This window comes from Artemia sp. Qi Xiang Cuo, chromosome 13, assembly GCF_049724085.1.
Source record: "Artemia sp. Qi Xiang Cuo chromosome 13, ASM4972408v1, whole genome shotgun sequence".
In the NCBI taxonomy this organism is placed as follows: Eukaryota; Metazoa; Arthropoda; class Branchiopoda; order Anostraca; family Artemiidae; genus Artemia; species Artemia sp. Qi Xiang Cuo.
This window is the reverse complement of record NC_142806.1, coordinates 4,223,591-4,241,284: the sequence shown is the minus strand read 5'-3', so window position 1 is coordinate 4,241,284 and position 17,694 is coordinate 4,223,591. Positions and strand designations below refer to the sequence as shown.

Genomic DNA, 17,694 nt, shown 5'->3' with positions numbered 1-17,694 from the left:
AAAATAATTTAGCTAGTCCGGTAGAATGAGGCCTTGTATTGTTGTGCAATAGCAGAACTTTTCTTTTGTCCCTTTCTTTTAGTGGTCATGTGAAATGTTTCGAAACCACAACCATTTCGCGATGTGATAGTGTCTCATACATCAAGGTACTCTGTCAATATTTGGCACTTAATATACTAATAATAGTTGCCATCATTCCTCATCCTGCCACCGTCAATTTTTCTGATTTAGCACTGGGTCTCCTTTTTTCTCATGAGCAATGTGTCTCCTTTATCTCATGTTTGATTTATCTGCCTCTTTTTTTCATTGATTAAAAAACTTTTCCAGAAAATAAGTATTTCAAAGAAAAGTAAAGAACTCCATTAAACAAAAAATGACCAAAATTAAAATCAAATAATCTATCAAGCGTGAAACTACCACAAATCAACATCGATCAATAAATGAAACCCAAAACGAACAAAAAAAAACAATAAACAACCGGGTCAAACTCAAAAGGAGCATAAATTAACATAAGTTGGGCGCAAAACCCCTATGCCTTCTCAAAGCCAGAACAAAATTTGCACTTTACTGAAAAAAATATAAATGTTTTTACTTTTATAACTTTAATAAATCAAATAATATTATCATTTGGATTACTAAATATCACTATATGTATATTAAACTGACAATGCATATTCATTTGTATTTTTTCAGTAAAGTACAAATTTATTTGCATTTTACACTTTACCCACATCGTTCTTTACTTAGACAGCGCTATCGCGCTGCCTATGATACATTGTCTAATTTCTTTTTCTCCGTACTATGTCTGATTCTTTTTCTTTTTGCTTTATCACTTTTGTCTCTAAGATTAAACAGGTGGCTATACAAGGGTGACAATTCGAGGGGGGATCAGATGAATGTAATTGTCCCTCTTGAATTTTTAAAATACTCAGTTAGACTACACTATATATATTCATGCCTCAGGCATAGGGTTTGGATCAATAGGTGCATGGTAGAGGTAAGACATATTACGCAAGCACTGGTCGGACTGTGTATTAACATACTACTCACTATAGAACATCAATTCAGAACGCCAATCATTTATTTCAAAACAACTTCCGTTTTTTTTTATAAAAATTAAGTTAAAAAACTTTCCGAAAAAGAAGTTTTTCAAAGGAAAGTAAAGGCGTATTAAATTTAAGATCAACAGAAATCAAAAATCTATAGTAATTAATACTTAAAACGAGCAGAAATTACTATTAAAGAATAAATCAAACTCAAAACGACCAGAAATTAAATAAATAATCATAGCAAACAAACTCACAACAGGTACTAATATAAATGAATAAATAAATCTTAAGACTAGTAAAAATTAAATTGAACATGCAAATCAAGCTTAAAACGAACAAAAATCACTACAAACAAAGTTTGGCTATTTCCCGTTTCCCTAACTGTTTCCCTAACTGTTTGGCCGTTTCCCTAACTGTAAAAGTCTGAAGCCTGCTGCGGAGTTGGCACTTCACTAAAACAAACTACATTACAAATATTTTCTTTTGTACTTGTTACAACACTGAAAATAAGACGAAAATTGCAGTGATATAAAATCTTGAGCTTTCAACAATTAATATCATTATATATCAAATATTCAGATAAATGTTATTAGTTCCAAGACTGTCCAAGACACGTTTAATTTTCAGTAAAGTGCCAATGACGTAATAGGTTTTATACTTCACCGTTAGGGAAGAGGGCAGTAGCCAAACTCTTGTTTTTAGTGATTTTTTTTCTTTTTAAGCTTTTTTTCTATATTCAGTATAAGTTTTTCTCGTTTTAAGATTTATTTATTCATTTATGTTAGTACCTGTTGTATGTTCGTTTGCAATTTTTCTTTATTTAATTTGTGTTGGTTTTGTGTTTCGTTCATTTTTTGATAGTAATTTATGACCATTTTGAGTTTGAATTATTAAAGATATGTATAACTGCTGATGTTAAGTTTAACGTGGCCATTATTTGTCTTTGAAAAACTTCTTTTCGAAAAGGTTTTTAAATAATTTATCTTCGTTTTTGATTGCCATTGCTTCAATTTTTTCAAAATTCCCTATTTCAAAACCAAAGTTTCTGTCAACATAAAACTTTCATCAAAGTATAAAAAATAGTATCAAAGTAACAAATTATCAAAGTCAGAACAGGATTTACCTATAGGCCCACTAGGATTTGGCCTAGGGGCGTACAATGCCAGGGAGATCAGTAAAATATCACTGAGTGATTTTTTCTCAACAAAAACTGGACTGATATCTATCGCCAAAGTGCCAGGCGCACACCGCTGCCGCGCTGACTATTCACAGAATAATGATTTTAAAACAACACAGGAATTCTGTGGCCATTAATAAATTGTCAGATATCTCCCAAGAATGGCAGGTAAGAGTTCGGTATCACCTCTCTCTTTCCTTACTTTTGGCTCATCAGTTTGTTCTGTTCGGTACTTCCTCTATCCCCGAGTTTCTGGGGGCTTCCCAAAAATCTCAGAAAAAAAGGAACGGCAAAAACGCTTGGGCCTAAAAGCGCCATAGCTTTAGATCCAGCCCTGATCAAAGTAAAGAAAGTATCGAAGCAACAATGAGCATCTTACATAGCTTTCAGCCCTTGTCCCAAAAATCAGTAAATCCAAGTATCAAAGTATTAAAGCAACAAGCAGCTTGCATAGATCACAGCTTTTTCTCCGGGGCCTAGGAGGGGGGTTCAACCCTGGAAGCATAGTTATTTGGCCTTTGGACTATTTTTAAGAAAATGGTTATATCACAAGTTTGACCAGATACCTTTGGTGAAGAGGGAGAAAAGAGGGGGGGGCAGATTGCCCTTTGACCATTTTTTACTCTTATAATAAAAAACTAGAAGTTTCAATTTCCCATCGAATGAGCCCCCTCAACGACCACCCCTTCCACAAAACCTTATATGTTAACAACGGGCAACTTGCAAAAGGTAAAAACCTTGCTCCGGGGCCCCAGGGGGATTTTCAACCCTTTTGTTATAATTATTTCAATTTTGAATTATTTTCAACTAAATAACATTTGGGGGAAAAGCCTGCGAGGAGGCGCGACTGGTTATCCTCTGATCACTTTCGACTCGTAAAAAGGGTAAAAGAAATTTTGATATCTAATCGACTGATTCTCCTCCAATGTTTATACGACCACGCCTTCCATAAAAACTTTATATATTAACGATGGGTAACTAGTATAATTAATGGTTCTTTCTCCGAGGACTGGAGGGAGGGTTTCAAACCCGGAACCATAGTTATTTGACATTTGGACTATTTTGAGCAAAATAGCTATCTAAAAATTTTGATCCAATACATTTGGGGAAAAGAGGCCATTGGGGGGGGGGCGGGGGCTAGTTACCCTCCGAACACTTCTGATTCTTAAATAGGAACTAGAACTTTCAACTTTAGATCAAATAAGCTTCATTCAAATTTGGTAAGACCACACCTTTCATAAAACCTAATATGCTCCTGAGGCATAACTTGCAACCCTTGTCCTGGGCTCTGAAGATTTTTTCAATCTCGAAGGCAATATTATATGATCTTTGGACTATTTTGAACAGAATGGCAATCTCAAAAGTTAGATTGGATACATTTGGGGAGAAGGGGGCGTAGGGGGAGCTACTTTCCCACCGATCACTTTCGACTCTTTAAAAGAGAAATAGAACTTTCAATTTCCGATCAAATGAGCCTCCTCCAAATTTTTACGACCATTCCTTCCATAAAAACTCATATCCCCATGGAGAATAACTTACAACACTTGACCTTGGGCTTTTCTGGGCTGTGTCAACCCCAAATGTATTGTTACATGATACATGGACTATTTTGAATAAAATGGCTATCTCAATATTTTGACAGAATTCATGTGGGGAAAAAAGGCATGGGGGGGGGCTAGTTGCCCTCTGATCTATTTTGACTTTTAAAATTCAGCTAGAACTTTCAATTTCTAATCAAATAAGCCCCATCAGAAGCTTATGCGACCATCCCTTCTATAAGAACCTTATATACACCGGGGACATAAGTTAAAACACTTGCCCCGGGGCTCTGGGGGATTGTGTCAACCCTGGAGTCTTAGTTAATGGATCTTTGCTCTATTTTGAACAAAATGGCTGTCTCAAAAATTTTATCAAAGACTTTTGGCAAAGGAGGGAAGGGGCTTGTAGCCCACTGTTCCTTTTTGTCTCTAATAATAGAACTAAAACTTTCAATTTCCAATCGAATGAGCGCCCCCCCGAAGCCTATGCGACAACCCCTTCCATAAAAGCTTAAATGCCCCTAAGGCATAACTTAAGATCCTTCCCCTGGGCTCCGGGCGGTTGTGTTGAACGTTGGACTATTTTGAACAAAATGACTGTCTCAAAATTTGATTGGATGCATGTGGGGAAAAAAGGGTGTGGGGGATAGTTACCCTCCGATCTTAAGTATAAAATTTTTTCATGACCATATTTAGTGCAGTAATATTTAAATTTGTTTCTAATTAATGTTTTATTTTTGTAGTTCGTTGTTGTTGCTATGACAATAGTTAATGCAGTAATTGGTTCTTTGTGCATGTGTTGTTGTTTTGTTTGTTTTCTCTTTTCTTCTTTTCTTTTTCTTCTACTCTGTATTATCATGTTATGTGAATGATGGGTGTTCAATAAATAAATAAATAATCAAACAGTTCGTGGTAACGAACTTTAGGTAAGGAGCGACCCGGCTCAATGGTAACCGAAACTCTAGAAAACGGAATTTTGATACCAATAGATGCATCAAAAGAATCCGATTTTAATGTTTATCTTCAGATATATAAGTTTCATCAAGTTTAGTCCTACCCATCAAAAGTTACGCGTCTGAGAAAATTTGGCTGATTTTCGAAAAAAGGGGGAAAGACAAGACCGTATCCAGGAAGGGGGTTACCCAGTTTGACCCCCCCCCTGAAATTTTTGACCGAGTCAAAAATTAGTCGAAAGTTAGTAAAACCTTAGTAAAAACTAGTCAAATTAGTCAGAAACCGAGTCGAAAATTAGTAAAAACCCCCCGAACAAATATCCTGGATCCGCTCTTGGGGAAAGACCCCCTAAAAGTTATGGAACCTTAATGAAAATCACACCATCATATTCAGCGTATCAGAGAACGCTATTGCAGAGGTTTCAAGCTCCTATCTAAAAAATGTGGAATTTTGCATTTTTTTTGCCAGAATAAAGATCACGGATGCGTATTTATTTGTTTGTTTGTTTTTTTTTTCCCAGGGGTGATCGTATCGACCCAGTGGTCCTAGAATATCGTGGGAGGGCTCATTAAACGGAAATTAAAAGTTCTAGTGCCCTTTTTTAAATGACCAAAAAAATGGAGGGCAACTAGGCCCCCTCCCATGCTCATTTTTTTCCCAAAGTCACCCTATCAAAATTTTTAGATAGTCATTTTATTCATCATGGTCAAAAATATGATAAGTATGTCTTTTAGGATGACTTAATCCCCCGAAGTCCCCGGTGAGAGGGCTGAAAGTTATGAACTTTACCCAATGTTAACATGTAGTATTGGTTATTGGGAAGTATACAGACGTTTTCAGGGGGATTTTTTCTGGTAGGAGGGGGGGGGGCCGGGGTTATATGGGAGGATCTTTCCATGAAGGAAGTTTTCATGGTGGAAGGGACATTGCTATGAAGGTGGCGCCAGATTTCCCAGTATTATCTAAAAAAAAGATCAGAAATTAAATTAAAAAAAAAGTTTTTCAAATGAAATTAAAGAGAAAAATCAAAACTTAAAACGAACAGAAAATATTACGTATATTATTGGGTTTACCCCCTAGTCAATACCCCGTTCTTTAAGCCAAAGATTTTGTAGTACTTTCATAAGAGCTATTTATTCTATTTAACGGCCTTTGTCATTAAGGGGTAATTTTTAAAGAATTGGAACAAAATTCGAACTTTAGCTTAAAGAGCGAGGTATTGACTAGGGGGCGAACCCCCTAATATACGTATTAAAAATATATGAATACGGAAGTTCGTTACGTAAGTTAATTCGTAAGTTACGTATATTTATTACTAATAAAAACGCTCGTAAATACAATTAAACAAGTTTCGAGAAAGCCATTTAACCAAATAACAGTAAAATTAATATTCAAATTTTGTTTTAATTATACATGTACGGTGAGCCAAAATCAAAACCTGCATTAATTCAAAAACGTTCAAAAATTAACTAAAAAAACAAGTTTTTTTTAACTGAAAGTAAGGAACGACGCTAAAACTTAAAACGAACAGAAATTATTCCGTATATGAAAGGGGCTATCCCCTCCTCAACGCCTCGCTCTTTGCGCCAAAGTTTAACTTTCTCACAACTCTATTTTTTTAAACAATAAAAAACTTTAGTGTAGAGAGCGAGGTGTTGAGGAGGGGACAGCCCCTTTCATATACGAAATAATTTCTGTTCGGTTTAAGTTTTAACGTCGTTCCTTACTTTCAGTTAAAAAACTTATTTTTTTATTTAATAATAATAAAACATTGAAGCCTGATGACCTCTCTTACGGGCAACGCTATAGCGTTGCCTCTGATTAGACTAAATGGGGCAGTGTTTTACAATCCTAAGCTATTAAACAGTTCGTGGTAACGAACTGTAAGTAAGGAGCGACGCGGCTCGATTGTAACTAGAAATCTAAAAATGGAACTCGATATCAAAAGTATCAGCTTGTTATGCTGATTACAAATATATAAGATTCATAAAGTTCAATTTTACTCGTCAAAGACTTCGAGCCCAAGACAATTTGCCTGATTTTCGGAAAAGGGGGAACACCCTCTAAAAATCAAGGAAACATCATGAAAATTACAACATCGGATTTATCGCATCAGAAAGCCCTACTGTAGAGGTTTCAAGCTCCTATCATTAAATTCTGAAATTTTGCATTTTTGTTTCTTTTTTTGCCAAAAAAAAGATCACGGCTGCTAGTTTTTTTTTCAGGGGTTCTCTTTCAAACATACATAGGAAGTTCCAGTGCCCTTCTTAAGTGAACAAAAAGATTGGAGGGCATCTAGACCCCCTTCCACATCCCTTTTCACCAAATTCGTTTGATCAAAATTTGAGATAGCCATATTGTTCAGCATAGTTGAAAGGTCAAATAACTATGTCTTTGGAGATAACATGATCCCCCACAGCCCTGCGGAAATGTCTTTAAATCATGAAATTTGCCTATTGTTTACGCAGGCTATAGTATTTGTTATTGAGAAGTTGGGGAGCTCGGGGTTGACCCGGAGATTTTATTCTTTCTCAAAAATTTTTAAACAGACACATCTGGGTGTTTTAAGCACCCTAACGTGTGTCCAGGAATTCCTCAAAAGAAATTTTACCGACTTTTATCTTCGCAGGTTTGTTCTAAAGTGGTTTAAAAACCCAAACAAAAATCGTACAAAACAACCCCAGAGTACAGGGTTGTTTCGGACATGCCACGGGTTGCTTCGGACACCTCGTAAGTATAGTTATAAAACTTTCAATTATTATTAAATATCTTAGTTCAAAACTTCTCTAGCGAAAATTAAACTTGGAAAAATCAAATTTGAAGCCGAAAGCTTTCGCAGCTCTTAAACCACCACAACAGCTCTTGAAACTGGGCAAGTAAGCTTCAAGATAATGTCATCTTTTGAAACTGAAGCCTGGTCAAAAGGAAGAGGAAAAACGAAACTCTGTCCCATTTTTTTTTAGAAACATCACTTCCATGTCATCATCACCAATTTCTGCTACACGTTCAACATAAAAGAACGTTTCCTTTTCTGATGACAAATATCACGAGCACAAAGTCATCAGCATCTAGGATATTTACATTAAACAGATTGTCTGGTTCTGTTTCTTCAAGATGTAGAAATTCGTGAGAACCATCGTGCATGAATAGACATTCTCGTAACTAATTTTCAATACCTTCACCCCGGTCAGCCGCGCTCAGATTTCTTGCTTTCTTTGGAAGAGTGGTGACAACTTTCTTCTGATATCTTTTTCTATTTTCTACTATTCGCTCTAGTTTTTCATTTTGCGGTGTTTTTGTAAGTATTCTAGTTCTTATTCTTTGTTTTACACTTCTACCCTTTATAATTGTAAGTGGCACACGAGGAAATGATCTTAGTTGCTTGGTAGTTACGGAAAACACTACAGAAGGCTCACGAGTTCCGTCAGAAACTTAGTTTGCCCCGTGTGGATCTGGCTCAGCAAGATGAGAATGGCTGTCGAGCGATTGACTATCTGTAAAAGAAGCAGCAGAAAAGTCGGTATGGCAGAAAGTGTTATGGTCGAATGACCACAGTCCGGACTTTCTAAAACCAGCCACAATATTTCTCACACTAAATTTCTTGAGTATGAAGCATGACTAAGTTCTGTTACCTCATATATGGAGAAACGTTGGCCTGGATGAAGGTTCAAACACTCATTAAAGTTGCTTCTCAACCACTTTTTGAATGGTCTATAGACTGGAACACATTAAGGTCACAACGGAGGCAAGCAGTGAGATTGGAATATATTTAAGAATATCCCATTTTCTTTGCAGTAGTTGACTACTTGTATATCCAGGTGACTGTCGTGATTGTCCAGGAACAATAGACTTTGTTTTCTTCTGATGATCTGGTGTGCTTCACATAATGTTTCATTGTCTCCAAAAAGGTTTCAGAATTGACCCAATCACTTGGATGAGCTAGTCCCAATGTACCCAAGGGGCCCATCTTTCAGCATCCGCGGATGAAAATTACCCGCTTAAAGAAACAAAACTGGAGGTATTTGGTTACCTGTCACTTTAACGAAACTATATTAAAGTTGCTAGTCTTGAAAACAGTTATCCTGTTATAGATGATAATTTTAAGCGTATTGGTTAATTATCCGGAATATTTTCTCCCACACAAAAAAAGAACGGATTTAGTTTCAGATTTAATTTGCCTCTATGTTTTCCCAGGATTATAATTTGTTTCTTCAGAAACAGAGTATAGGCTTCTCACTTCTCTGTCGAAAGTAGTAGTCATAGGTAATAACAATAGTCACAAGCAGTAGTAGCATCGCAAGTAGCTGTAGAAGTTGCAAGTTATTAGTAGTTACAAGTAGTACAAGTAGTAATTACAATTAGTTCAAATAATAGTCACAAGTAGTAAAATCAGCCACAAATAGTAATGGTAGTAGTCACAAGCAGCAGTAGTAGTCACAAGCAGTGATTGCAGTCGCAAGTAGCATTAACAGTCGCAAGTGGTGGTAGTAGATGCAAGTAGTAGTAGTAGTCACAAGTATTAGTTTTAAGTAGTATTAGTACTCAAGAGCAGTAATAGTAGTCGAAAGTAGCTGAAATAGTTGCAATTAGTAGCAGTAGTCGTAAGTAGCAGTAATAGTTGGTAGTAGTCGTAAGGAATAAAAACAGCTGCGAGTAGTAGTAGTAGTAGTAGTAGTAGTAGTAGTAGTAGTAGTAGTAGTAGTAGCAGTAGTAGTAGTAGTAGTAGTAGTAGTAGTACTAGTAGTAGTAGTAGTAGTTGCAAGTATAAGTGGTAGTCACTAGTAGTAGTAGTAGTCACAAGTAGTACTACTATTATAACTATACTGTAGTAATAGTAGTACCACTGTGTAGCAGGATGCACAAGTGCCTTTTGGTTAGTTCAACATCTCCCTCAACATGTCCTGAAAGTTTCAACTCAATGCCCTCAACAGTACATGACATACTGGTGATATTAATTCAACATAGCTGTCAGTTTTCCCTGAAAGTTTCACCTTAATGTCTTTAGCCTTTTGTTGACCAAAACTAAACACGCCCGCCTATTCCAATGACAAACCCTATATGAAAACAATGAAAAACTTGCATAACTTACACTACTTGCCCTGGTGACGTGAGGGGTTATGTCATCCCAGAAGGCAGAGTTATTTGGCCTTTGACTTAAGTTGAACCAAAGGCCTAACTCTAAAATGGTCCTTTTAAAGGTTACTTCGCAAACCACATTGACCTGTCATCGCAAAAACACAGGGTCTTTAAATTGACTAATTTTTTATCTAAATCAAAGACCCATTCCCAAATAAGACTCTTCTAATGTGATCAAACTCCGAGTCAAGAAATGTGGTGAACATATACGTATTGCTTTGTCAACTAACACAGTCACTAAGTCCAAATTAAATTCTATGCCCCTTCCACATTCACAACATAATACGAATTCACTCCATAGCGAAAGTGCAATACATGTTACCCGTGCAGAAATTCAAGAGATTACCGAGGTCAGATCAAAGTTTTTGTAGACTCGACTGGACCCTCCCTCCTTTGATAATCTTAAATCCATCGGTTTAATCAAAAATGAACATTTAACGTTGCGTTCACTTAACAAGGACAATTCCAGAATTGGTACAAAAGCAGTTAATGCAGTAAAACTGAGGTTTTAATTGTTTCAGACGACTATGATCGAAAATTTAGGAAGAGTTTAAATGACTCTATCACCTATGAAAAACAACCCCAACGAAAAATATTTTTAAGAAGTACAAAAAGAACTGAATGATATAAAAGAAAAGGTAAAATCACAGATAAGCTTAATAAAAGGTTTTATCCATGGGATTTTATGGCTCACTTTTATGGTTTCAAAAGCCCAAGAATTCTTTTTGGCTAATTTTTTCCTCATTTAACTCTCCTACTACAGGGATAAGAATTTTTCCCTAAAATGCAAATCGCTCACTTGTTCAGACTCAAAAATCGTACATAAGAAAATCTAGTCATTTTGTTTCGAAAGTGAAACAATTTTTGTCACACCAGATATGAGGATTGGAAGTTTTGACCTAGAATCTATGGGTACCAATTGTGACCCGCAAAAGACCGAACTCATTCTGGAGGAGAAACTTAATGCTAATCCATTTGTCTCTGATAAATCTACACCAGCAAACCGTACTCTTTATTCACTCACAGTTCTTTGTAACAAAGCTTCTTGTTATTTAAACTATACAAGTACATTTTACAGAAAAAAAAATGGGCCTCTAATGGGCACCCCCCCCCACCCTTTCACCGAAGGAAGCTAAAATCTAATGGAAGAACTAGAAGAATTGACCGTCTCACAAAGTTTCAATAAGCCAAAATTTTGGAGTTGTGTCCAAGATAATATTTTTTGTTTGTGGAAATACGGGAAGATTTTCTAGAAACCTTATTTGATTTGTCTTCTTTTTCCAGATGTCCTGGTACAGCGAAATGATATAGGTTTTTAGTTCTAGGTGTAGAGAAAGCCTATACATAGTGAAGTGTGCTTAAATTACAAGTCTAATCATTCATCTGCGGTGAAAAGAGCAATAGCGACTTTGTTAGTTGACAGAGTTATGCGTACATGTTCACCAGGTTTTCTTGACTCAGAATTTGATCACATTAGAGGAGTCATATTTGGGAATGGGTACCCGATCTTTCTAATAAATTTGGTAACTGAAAAACATATTAATAATTGTACAAAATCGTCGAAGATAGCTCAGATAAAAAGGAAAATGTAGTTTATCTTGGTATTCCTTGCGTAAAAGGGGCAAAACTATCTGATCAAAAATTTATCAAGGTATATACTCCGCCCCTAAGTTCAATAATTCTCGTGTCAATAATTCAATAAATCACGATGGATTCATAGTGGTTGGTGAATTTTACCTCCCTATCTATCATTTCTCCGAGGTCCCGCTCAATACATGTTTTGGTATTAGACTGGTGTTAAAGCTTTATGTTGACTTGAAAGTCTGTGGTCCAAGGCAGAGGTGGGAGCTTTTGTTTGTGTTGAAAGAAATAATTAACATGCTACTTCACTGGAACTAGCCAAGTGAATCGGTGCACTGGATTTAGGATCCTTTGTCCGAGGGTATGAGGGTTCGAGTCCTAGTGTACTAAATTATTTGATTTGGGACAGTAGCGTGACTCTGTAAGTTCAGCCAGAGTCGACCCAACTTTAAATGGGTACCTGGAGAAATCTGGGGAACGTAAACAGGAAGGGTGTGCAAAATCACAGGATGGTTAGCCTCCACCTCCCCTTTGTACTTCCTGGCTGAAGGGCCGAGAAACGGAGATCAGCACCGCTGGTAAGGACTGGAAAGTCCAATACCGTATTCTTTACCTTTTTACCTTACTTCACTGAAACATCAGCCTCGGTTAGAAGACATGTGACAATGGGAATAAATACATAAAAGCCTGTACGTATCTTTGTCGGGTATCGGCAGCGAAGCCGCTGGCTTTACGTAGGACTTTAAATGGGTACCTGGAGAAACCTGGGGAAGGTAAACAGGAAGGGTGTGCAAAATCACAGGATGGTTAGCCCCCAACTCCCCATTGCACTTCCTGGCTGAAGGGCCAAGAAACGGAGATCAGCACCGCCGGTAAGGACTGGAAGGTCCAATGCCGTATTCTTTACCTTTTTACCTTACTTCACTGGAACATCAGCCTCGGTTAGAAGACAAGCGACAATGGGAATAAATACATAAAAGCCTGCACGTAGCTTTGTCGGGTACCGGCAGCGAAGCCGCTGGCTTTACGTCGGACTGTTCAGTATGAGGTAAGGGAGGAAGAAAGGTCTCCCTAAATTGCTGAGATAATTATTTCTTTTGGATCATTTTTTTTCAAAAAGCAGATACACTGAATTTATAGTTTTTATCGAAGCATTGCTCTGCAAAAGTCAAATTTGTGTTTTAAAAGTCGTATTTCAGAGAAATAAAATCCCTTTTCAAGCTTAAAGTAACCGTGGGTCCGTATGTTTTTAAGAACCATCTGAAATTAAATAAAAAAGTTTTCCCAAATGACAGTAAAGAGTATTTCATATTCCAAACAAATGTATTCTGTATATGAGTTTGGCTGCTCCATACTTAACCAATCACTCATTGCGCTAAAGTTTAACTTTTGTCCCATTCCTCTAAAGATGAGTGCTCAAACACGAGCCCCGTTTATTATAACAAGATTTTTTTAAGGAGCAGAAAGCTTAATTGTAAAGACAGCGAGGAGTTAATAAGGGAATAGCCCCTCCCCCTAATACACAGGATAGCTTCTGTTCATTTTAGGTTTTAATGTCGTTCAATAGGATATTTTTATTTGAAGAATTTTTATTGGCTATTTTAGGTGAAGTTTTTTTTTATCTAATTTAGAACCTAAAACGACAATTTTACAATTTCAGCATCAACGGGCGGTCTACTCGGACTAGGTACTGGCTTCAGTCTTCTCAGCGGAGTGGAGCTCATATATTTTTTTACCGTCAAATGGTACAGAAAACACAAGGAAATCAAGAAAAGGAAGACAATTAATTCTACAGGCAAAACCGAAATGAATTCTACCCTCAAAAACGAACTGAAGGTGGATACTACCCTTTGGATTTAACTGGAATCACAATTTTATTTCTGGATTTTCCCATTAAATTAATTGTGCATTGTTAATTTTTTAATATACACTTATTTCATTACTTTAAAATGAAAAGAGTGCAAATCATTTGGATATCAATTGTCAAGTTTTCTTTAAAAATTTTGATACTCATAAAAAAAAACTTTTCGCATATCGCTCTTAATTTTGGCACCCTGAGGCAATAGCTTAGATTAGCATAATAACTAATCTAAATACATGGCCGTATGTGAATACGGTCATGTGCCGTATGTAAATACGGCAATTTATTTACATGGTCGTATAGAACTGGCCACACAAAAGGAATAGAATAAAAATACAAAACTAGAAACAGACACAGGAAGAATAGAAATTAAATCAATAATCGCTTCAAACATAATTCGCTTCAATAATCGCTTCAATGAGATCTGAAATAACCGCAAATAAAGAGTGGCACTGCCGTTCCCTTTACCCTAATAGGCCATACCATCATTTGTGCTTCAATGAGAATTATTTGTATTTCCTCAAACATCAGCAACAACAAAATAATATGAAAAGGCTAATATATGCATACAATTGAGAGCTACCGCCAAAAACATTGCGGTTGCACCTCTTCTCAAACCTTTTAAAAAGCACAACTTTGATAGGGCTTTACGGAAATGTATTTTTATTTGTGGGGTTTTACTTTTCAAAATATGAACAAAAACAAGAGAGTAATTATTATAATTAAGATTATACTAGAGAAAAAATACTATTCTTTAGGTTAATCCAACTTGTGACTTCCAATCTAATTAGAATGTCACTTTTCTTCAAGTATTTCTATTTTGATTCTCTTTTGAGTTAGGGAGCTTTACTTATGAAATTAAACGAGGCAGTTGACAAAACAATACCAAGATTTCCAATGACTTGGTATATATGTGTGATACTCATAAGTATACAATAGCATCCATAACATAAAATATTACAAAAACGTGGAAAGATGTAGTGCTAATTTCTTTCGCTACCTTTGAAGAAATAAATTCAATATCCCCAGATAAATGTAGAGCTTCGTCTAGCCCTAGATGTTAGTAGTATTGCCTCCAAAAATACAATCACACCCATTGGAGGTATATTTCTCATAAAATTTGTCTTACTAGTCTCTCAAAGCCATGGGTATTACTAACACGCCAATAAAGGGTACGCGTCTAATCAAATTAGTCTTACTAGCCCCACCTTTGAGTTTCCCTGTATTAATTTCCCTATCTGACCTTTTGAAAGCAGTGACGGGATACTACTAATATTCTGTGGTCCTAAGCTTTACTATTAACTCTTTTTCTCGGTGATGACATAAGGGAAGTAGAGACAACCTCCTTAGAATTGCAGCACACACCATACCACACTAATCAATTCCGGCAAAAATTTACTTTATTGCCTACCATTGAAATACGTTGACTGATGAAATAAAACTTGTAATAGTAGTACCCTCATTCCTAACCCAAGAAGTAGAATTTACATTATGTGGTAATTTGGATTAAAAGATTCTAATACCACAGACTCGAGCCTTAACTAGTTATTCAAGTATATTTTATTCTATTAGAGATACTCAGTGGTCCTAAAATTTACTATTAACTCTTTTTCTCAGTGAAGAGATAAGGGCGGTAGAGACAACCTCCTTAGAACTGCAGCACACACCATACTACACTAATGAGTTCAAACAAATACTATTATGGAATACATATTCAATGAGACGGAATGCAACGTTTTTATCCTCTTTGAGTACGAAAGAACTAAATTACCTCAATCAATTACGCTAACAAATTAGTTGATTTTTCCCTTAAGAGCTTTGGGCAAATAATTTTATAGATTCAAAGCAATACTTTAAGGAAGTGAATTAAGTACTGTAAGTTATCCAAAGACTGCTTAAGGTAACACCCATACGTCAGATAAGGGTGAAGGAGCATGCATCCTGTTTACCGCTGTGCCTTTTCTGGTCCTCATAATGGGGCAACCTTATACCTTAGAGAAGGTCTTATCATCATGATGTATACCACATAAACGGATAAAAGTGATTATTGTTATGTACTAGAACAACATTGCTGTACCTATTAAATCAGGAGTTAAGCAGGAATGGGTTTTATCCCAGTCTATATGGATAAATTTGATTAATTTTGTCCAAAGAAGCACAGCAAAGTCCAAGTGAGGGTAAGGAATCAAATTGGGAATTAAAAAAAAAACTCCTTGACTTAGATTATGCTGGTGACTTTAGCATTTTAAATGAAAATACTAGCAACATTAATAAAATTTTAGAGGTTTTGAAAGTTCAGAGTGTGAGAATAGCTTTAAAAATTAATGTTAAGAAGACTATGTCGTTAAGAATAGGAATAAGTGAATCTCAAGAGGTGATTCCGGGTAACAAGAAGATCGGTCAAGTAGATAGCTTCACTCATCTACTTAGTGTTATTAGTAAAAATGGTGGAAGCTCTGAAGATGTTGAAGTTAGAAAAGCCAAGACCCAGGGTGTTTTGATATCACAGTTGAAAAAAGTTTAGAAGAATAAGAAGATAAATCTGTGAACCAAGATTAAAATACTGAAAGTTATAGTGACAATTCTGAATAATAAGATTCTGAAAAATATGATTCTGAAAAACATACATAATATGATTGTGTAAAGTGTGACTCTGAAGCGTAGAAATACTGAAAAACGGACGAGGGTTTGCTAGACTTTTTCTATAAAAATTGCAACCGTATTGTTTTTGGCACCCTACTGACTGACCTTAACTCACACTGCAAGCTGTAGGAGAATTGTGGTTCAATTCCATTTCCTAGGGCTATAATGAGAGAAAGGATGAGATTGCGGGAACGTTTTCTGTGGATGTAGGGTGACGGATTGCCAAAGATTGTGCTTATTGGTTGGCCGTCAAGGGCCAAACGGAAAGTAGGTTGTAGAAAGGCTGTTGAACAAATTAAGGACGAAACGAAAAGTAGGAAGGATGTCATAAGGAAAGATCTGAGGGAAATACGAACTACTTAGGGGATATAAAGAGGGAGGCATTGACTTAATTGGGATGCACAAGGAACGTGCGTAACTGTATTTGACTCAGCTGGCTTGGTGCTATATTGAGTTGTTTGTAGTAGTAGTAGTTTGTAGCAGCAGTAGTAAAACCAGTAGCAGTAGTAGTAGTAGTAATACTACTAGTAGTAGTAGAAGTAGTCGTAGTAGTAGTAGTAGTAGTAGTAGTAGTAGTAGTAGTATTAGCAGTAGTAGTACTAGTAGTAGTAGTAGTAGTAGAAATATGGTGAGTTTTTTCCCAGTTTTATGATTTATTTACTAGCTAAGATTATATGTGGTACGATAAGTACAGGTATATCTCGTGTTTTCGTATATGTACTTTGCCTTTTTCTTGTCAAATTTTTAAAACTGAGCTAAGAGGGTTGAAATTGCAATAATTCAAGGTTCAAAGTTCAAGGTTTAATTTTAAAATATCTGTACAAAATAGACATAAATACCGGGTAAAGGCCGGAGACACAAGGTCGAATGACAAAAACCCGGTACATTAATCGGAATAAACCTATTTGACAACAAAAAAATAAATGAGAGTTATTCCATGACTCACCAATAGACGGGCACCCACCCCACAAACCCACCGATACCGGGCAAAGATCCACCAAAAATACCAATAAAAAAACAAAACAAAACAAACCAACGGGCGAATAAGGGTAACCGATGACCGGCAACTCACAGGGCAAAACACCCAACAAAACAATAATATCAAATGTACCCAGATTTTCAATATATTATTAATTCTTAAAATTATTTATAAGGATAGAGTGAAGTTGCTTTTTTATATTTGGAAGAGATTTGCTGCAATCAATAAATGGTAGATGAAGACACCCTGAACCCGTGATTGAAAATAATGGCGAGAACCGTGATCTCTCTGTGCTTAATTTTAGGTGCTGAATGTTCCATTTATGTCGGGTTTCATAAGAATGGGCATGCTGCACAGGGAAAAAATTATTTGAACGAAAGTACGTAGGTAGTTCCGACCGGTCGTATTTTACCTTAAATAAAAAAGAATTGAGGGTGAAAATCTGTGAAACAGGCAAAATATTAGTTACAAGATATAGAGTTTCAGTTTTACTCTTATTAGGATACGAAGACGGTGATGGTAAATAATTCTTTAAAATTAGAAGAGTCCGGTTTTGAAGAATTTGTATCGGTTTCACATGACATCTGAATGTTGCCAAATATATCAGAGGACAATACGTAAGATGGGAATGATTCAACGCAAAATAAATTAGACGTAGGATTTCTATGGAAAAAAATGCTGAAACCTTCGCATTATACCAACCCCTTGAGCAGCTTTAACCCGTAATCTATTACAATGTTCTTTGTATGACAGATTTTCATAAATAATAATACCCA

At 36.1% G+C, this 17,694-nt stretch overlaps 1 protein-coding gene across 9 annotated transcripts in view; it reads left to right on the top strand.

Annotated features, from left to right (window-relative positions):
- LOC148944860 (pickpocket protein 28-like) overlaps positions 1 to 13,345 on the top strand; it is a 210,109-nt gene extending 196,764 nt beyond the window's left edge. For all 9 annotated transcript variants that reach the window (XM_089099157.1, XM_089099156.1, XM_089099154.1 and 6 more), the window contains one exon: positions 13,096 to 13,345. In XM_089099157.1, the coding sequence (XP_088955283.1) occupies positions 13,096 to 13,295 (200 nt within the window). In that variant the 3' untranslated portion in view covers positions 13,296 to 13,345. The remainder of the gene's footprint in view (positions 1 to 13,095) is intronic.
- Positions 13,346 to 17,694: the final 4,349 nt, after the last annotated feature.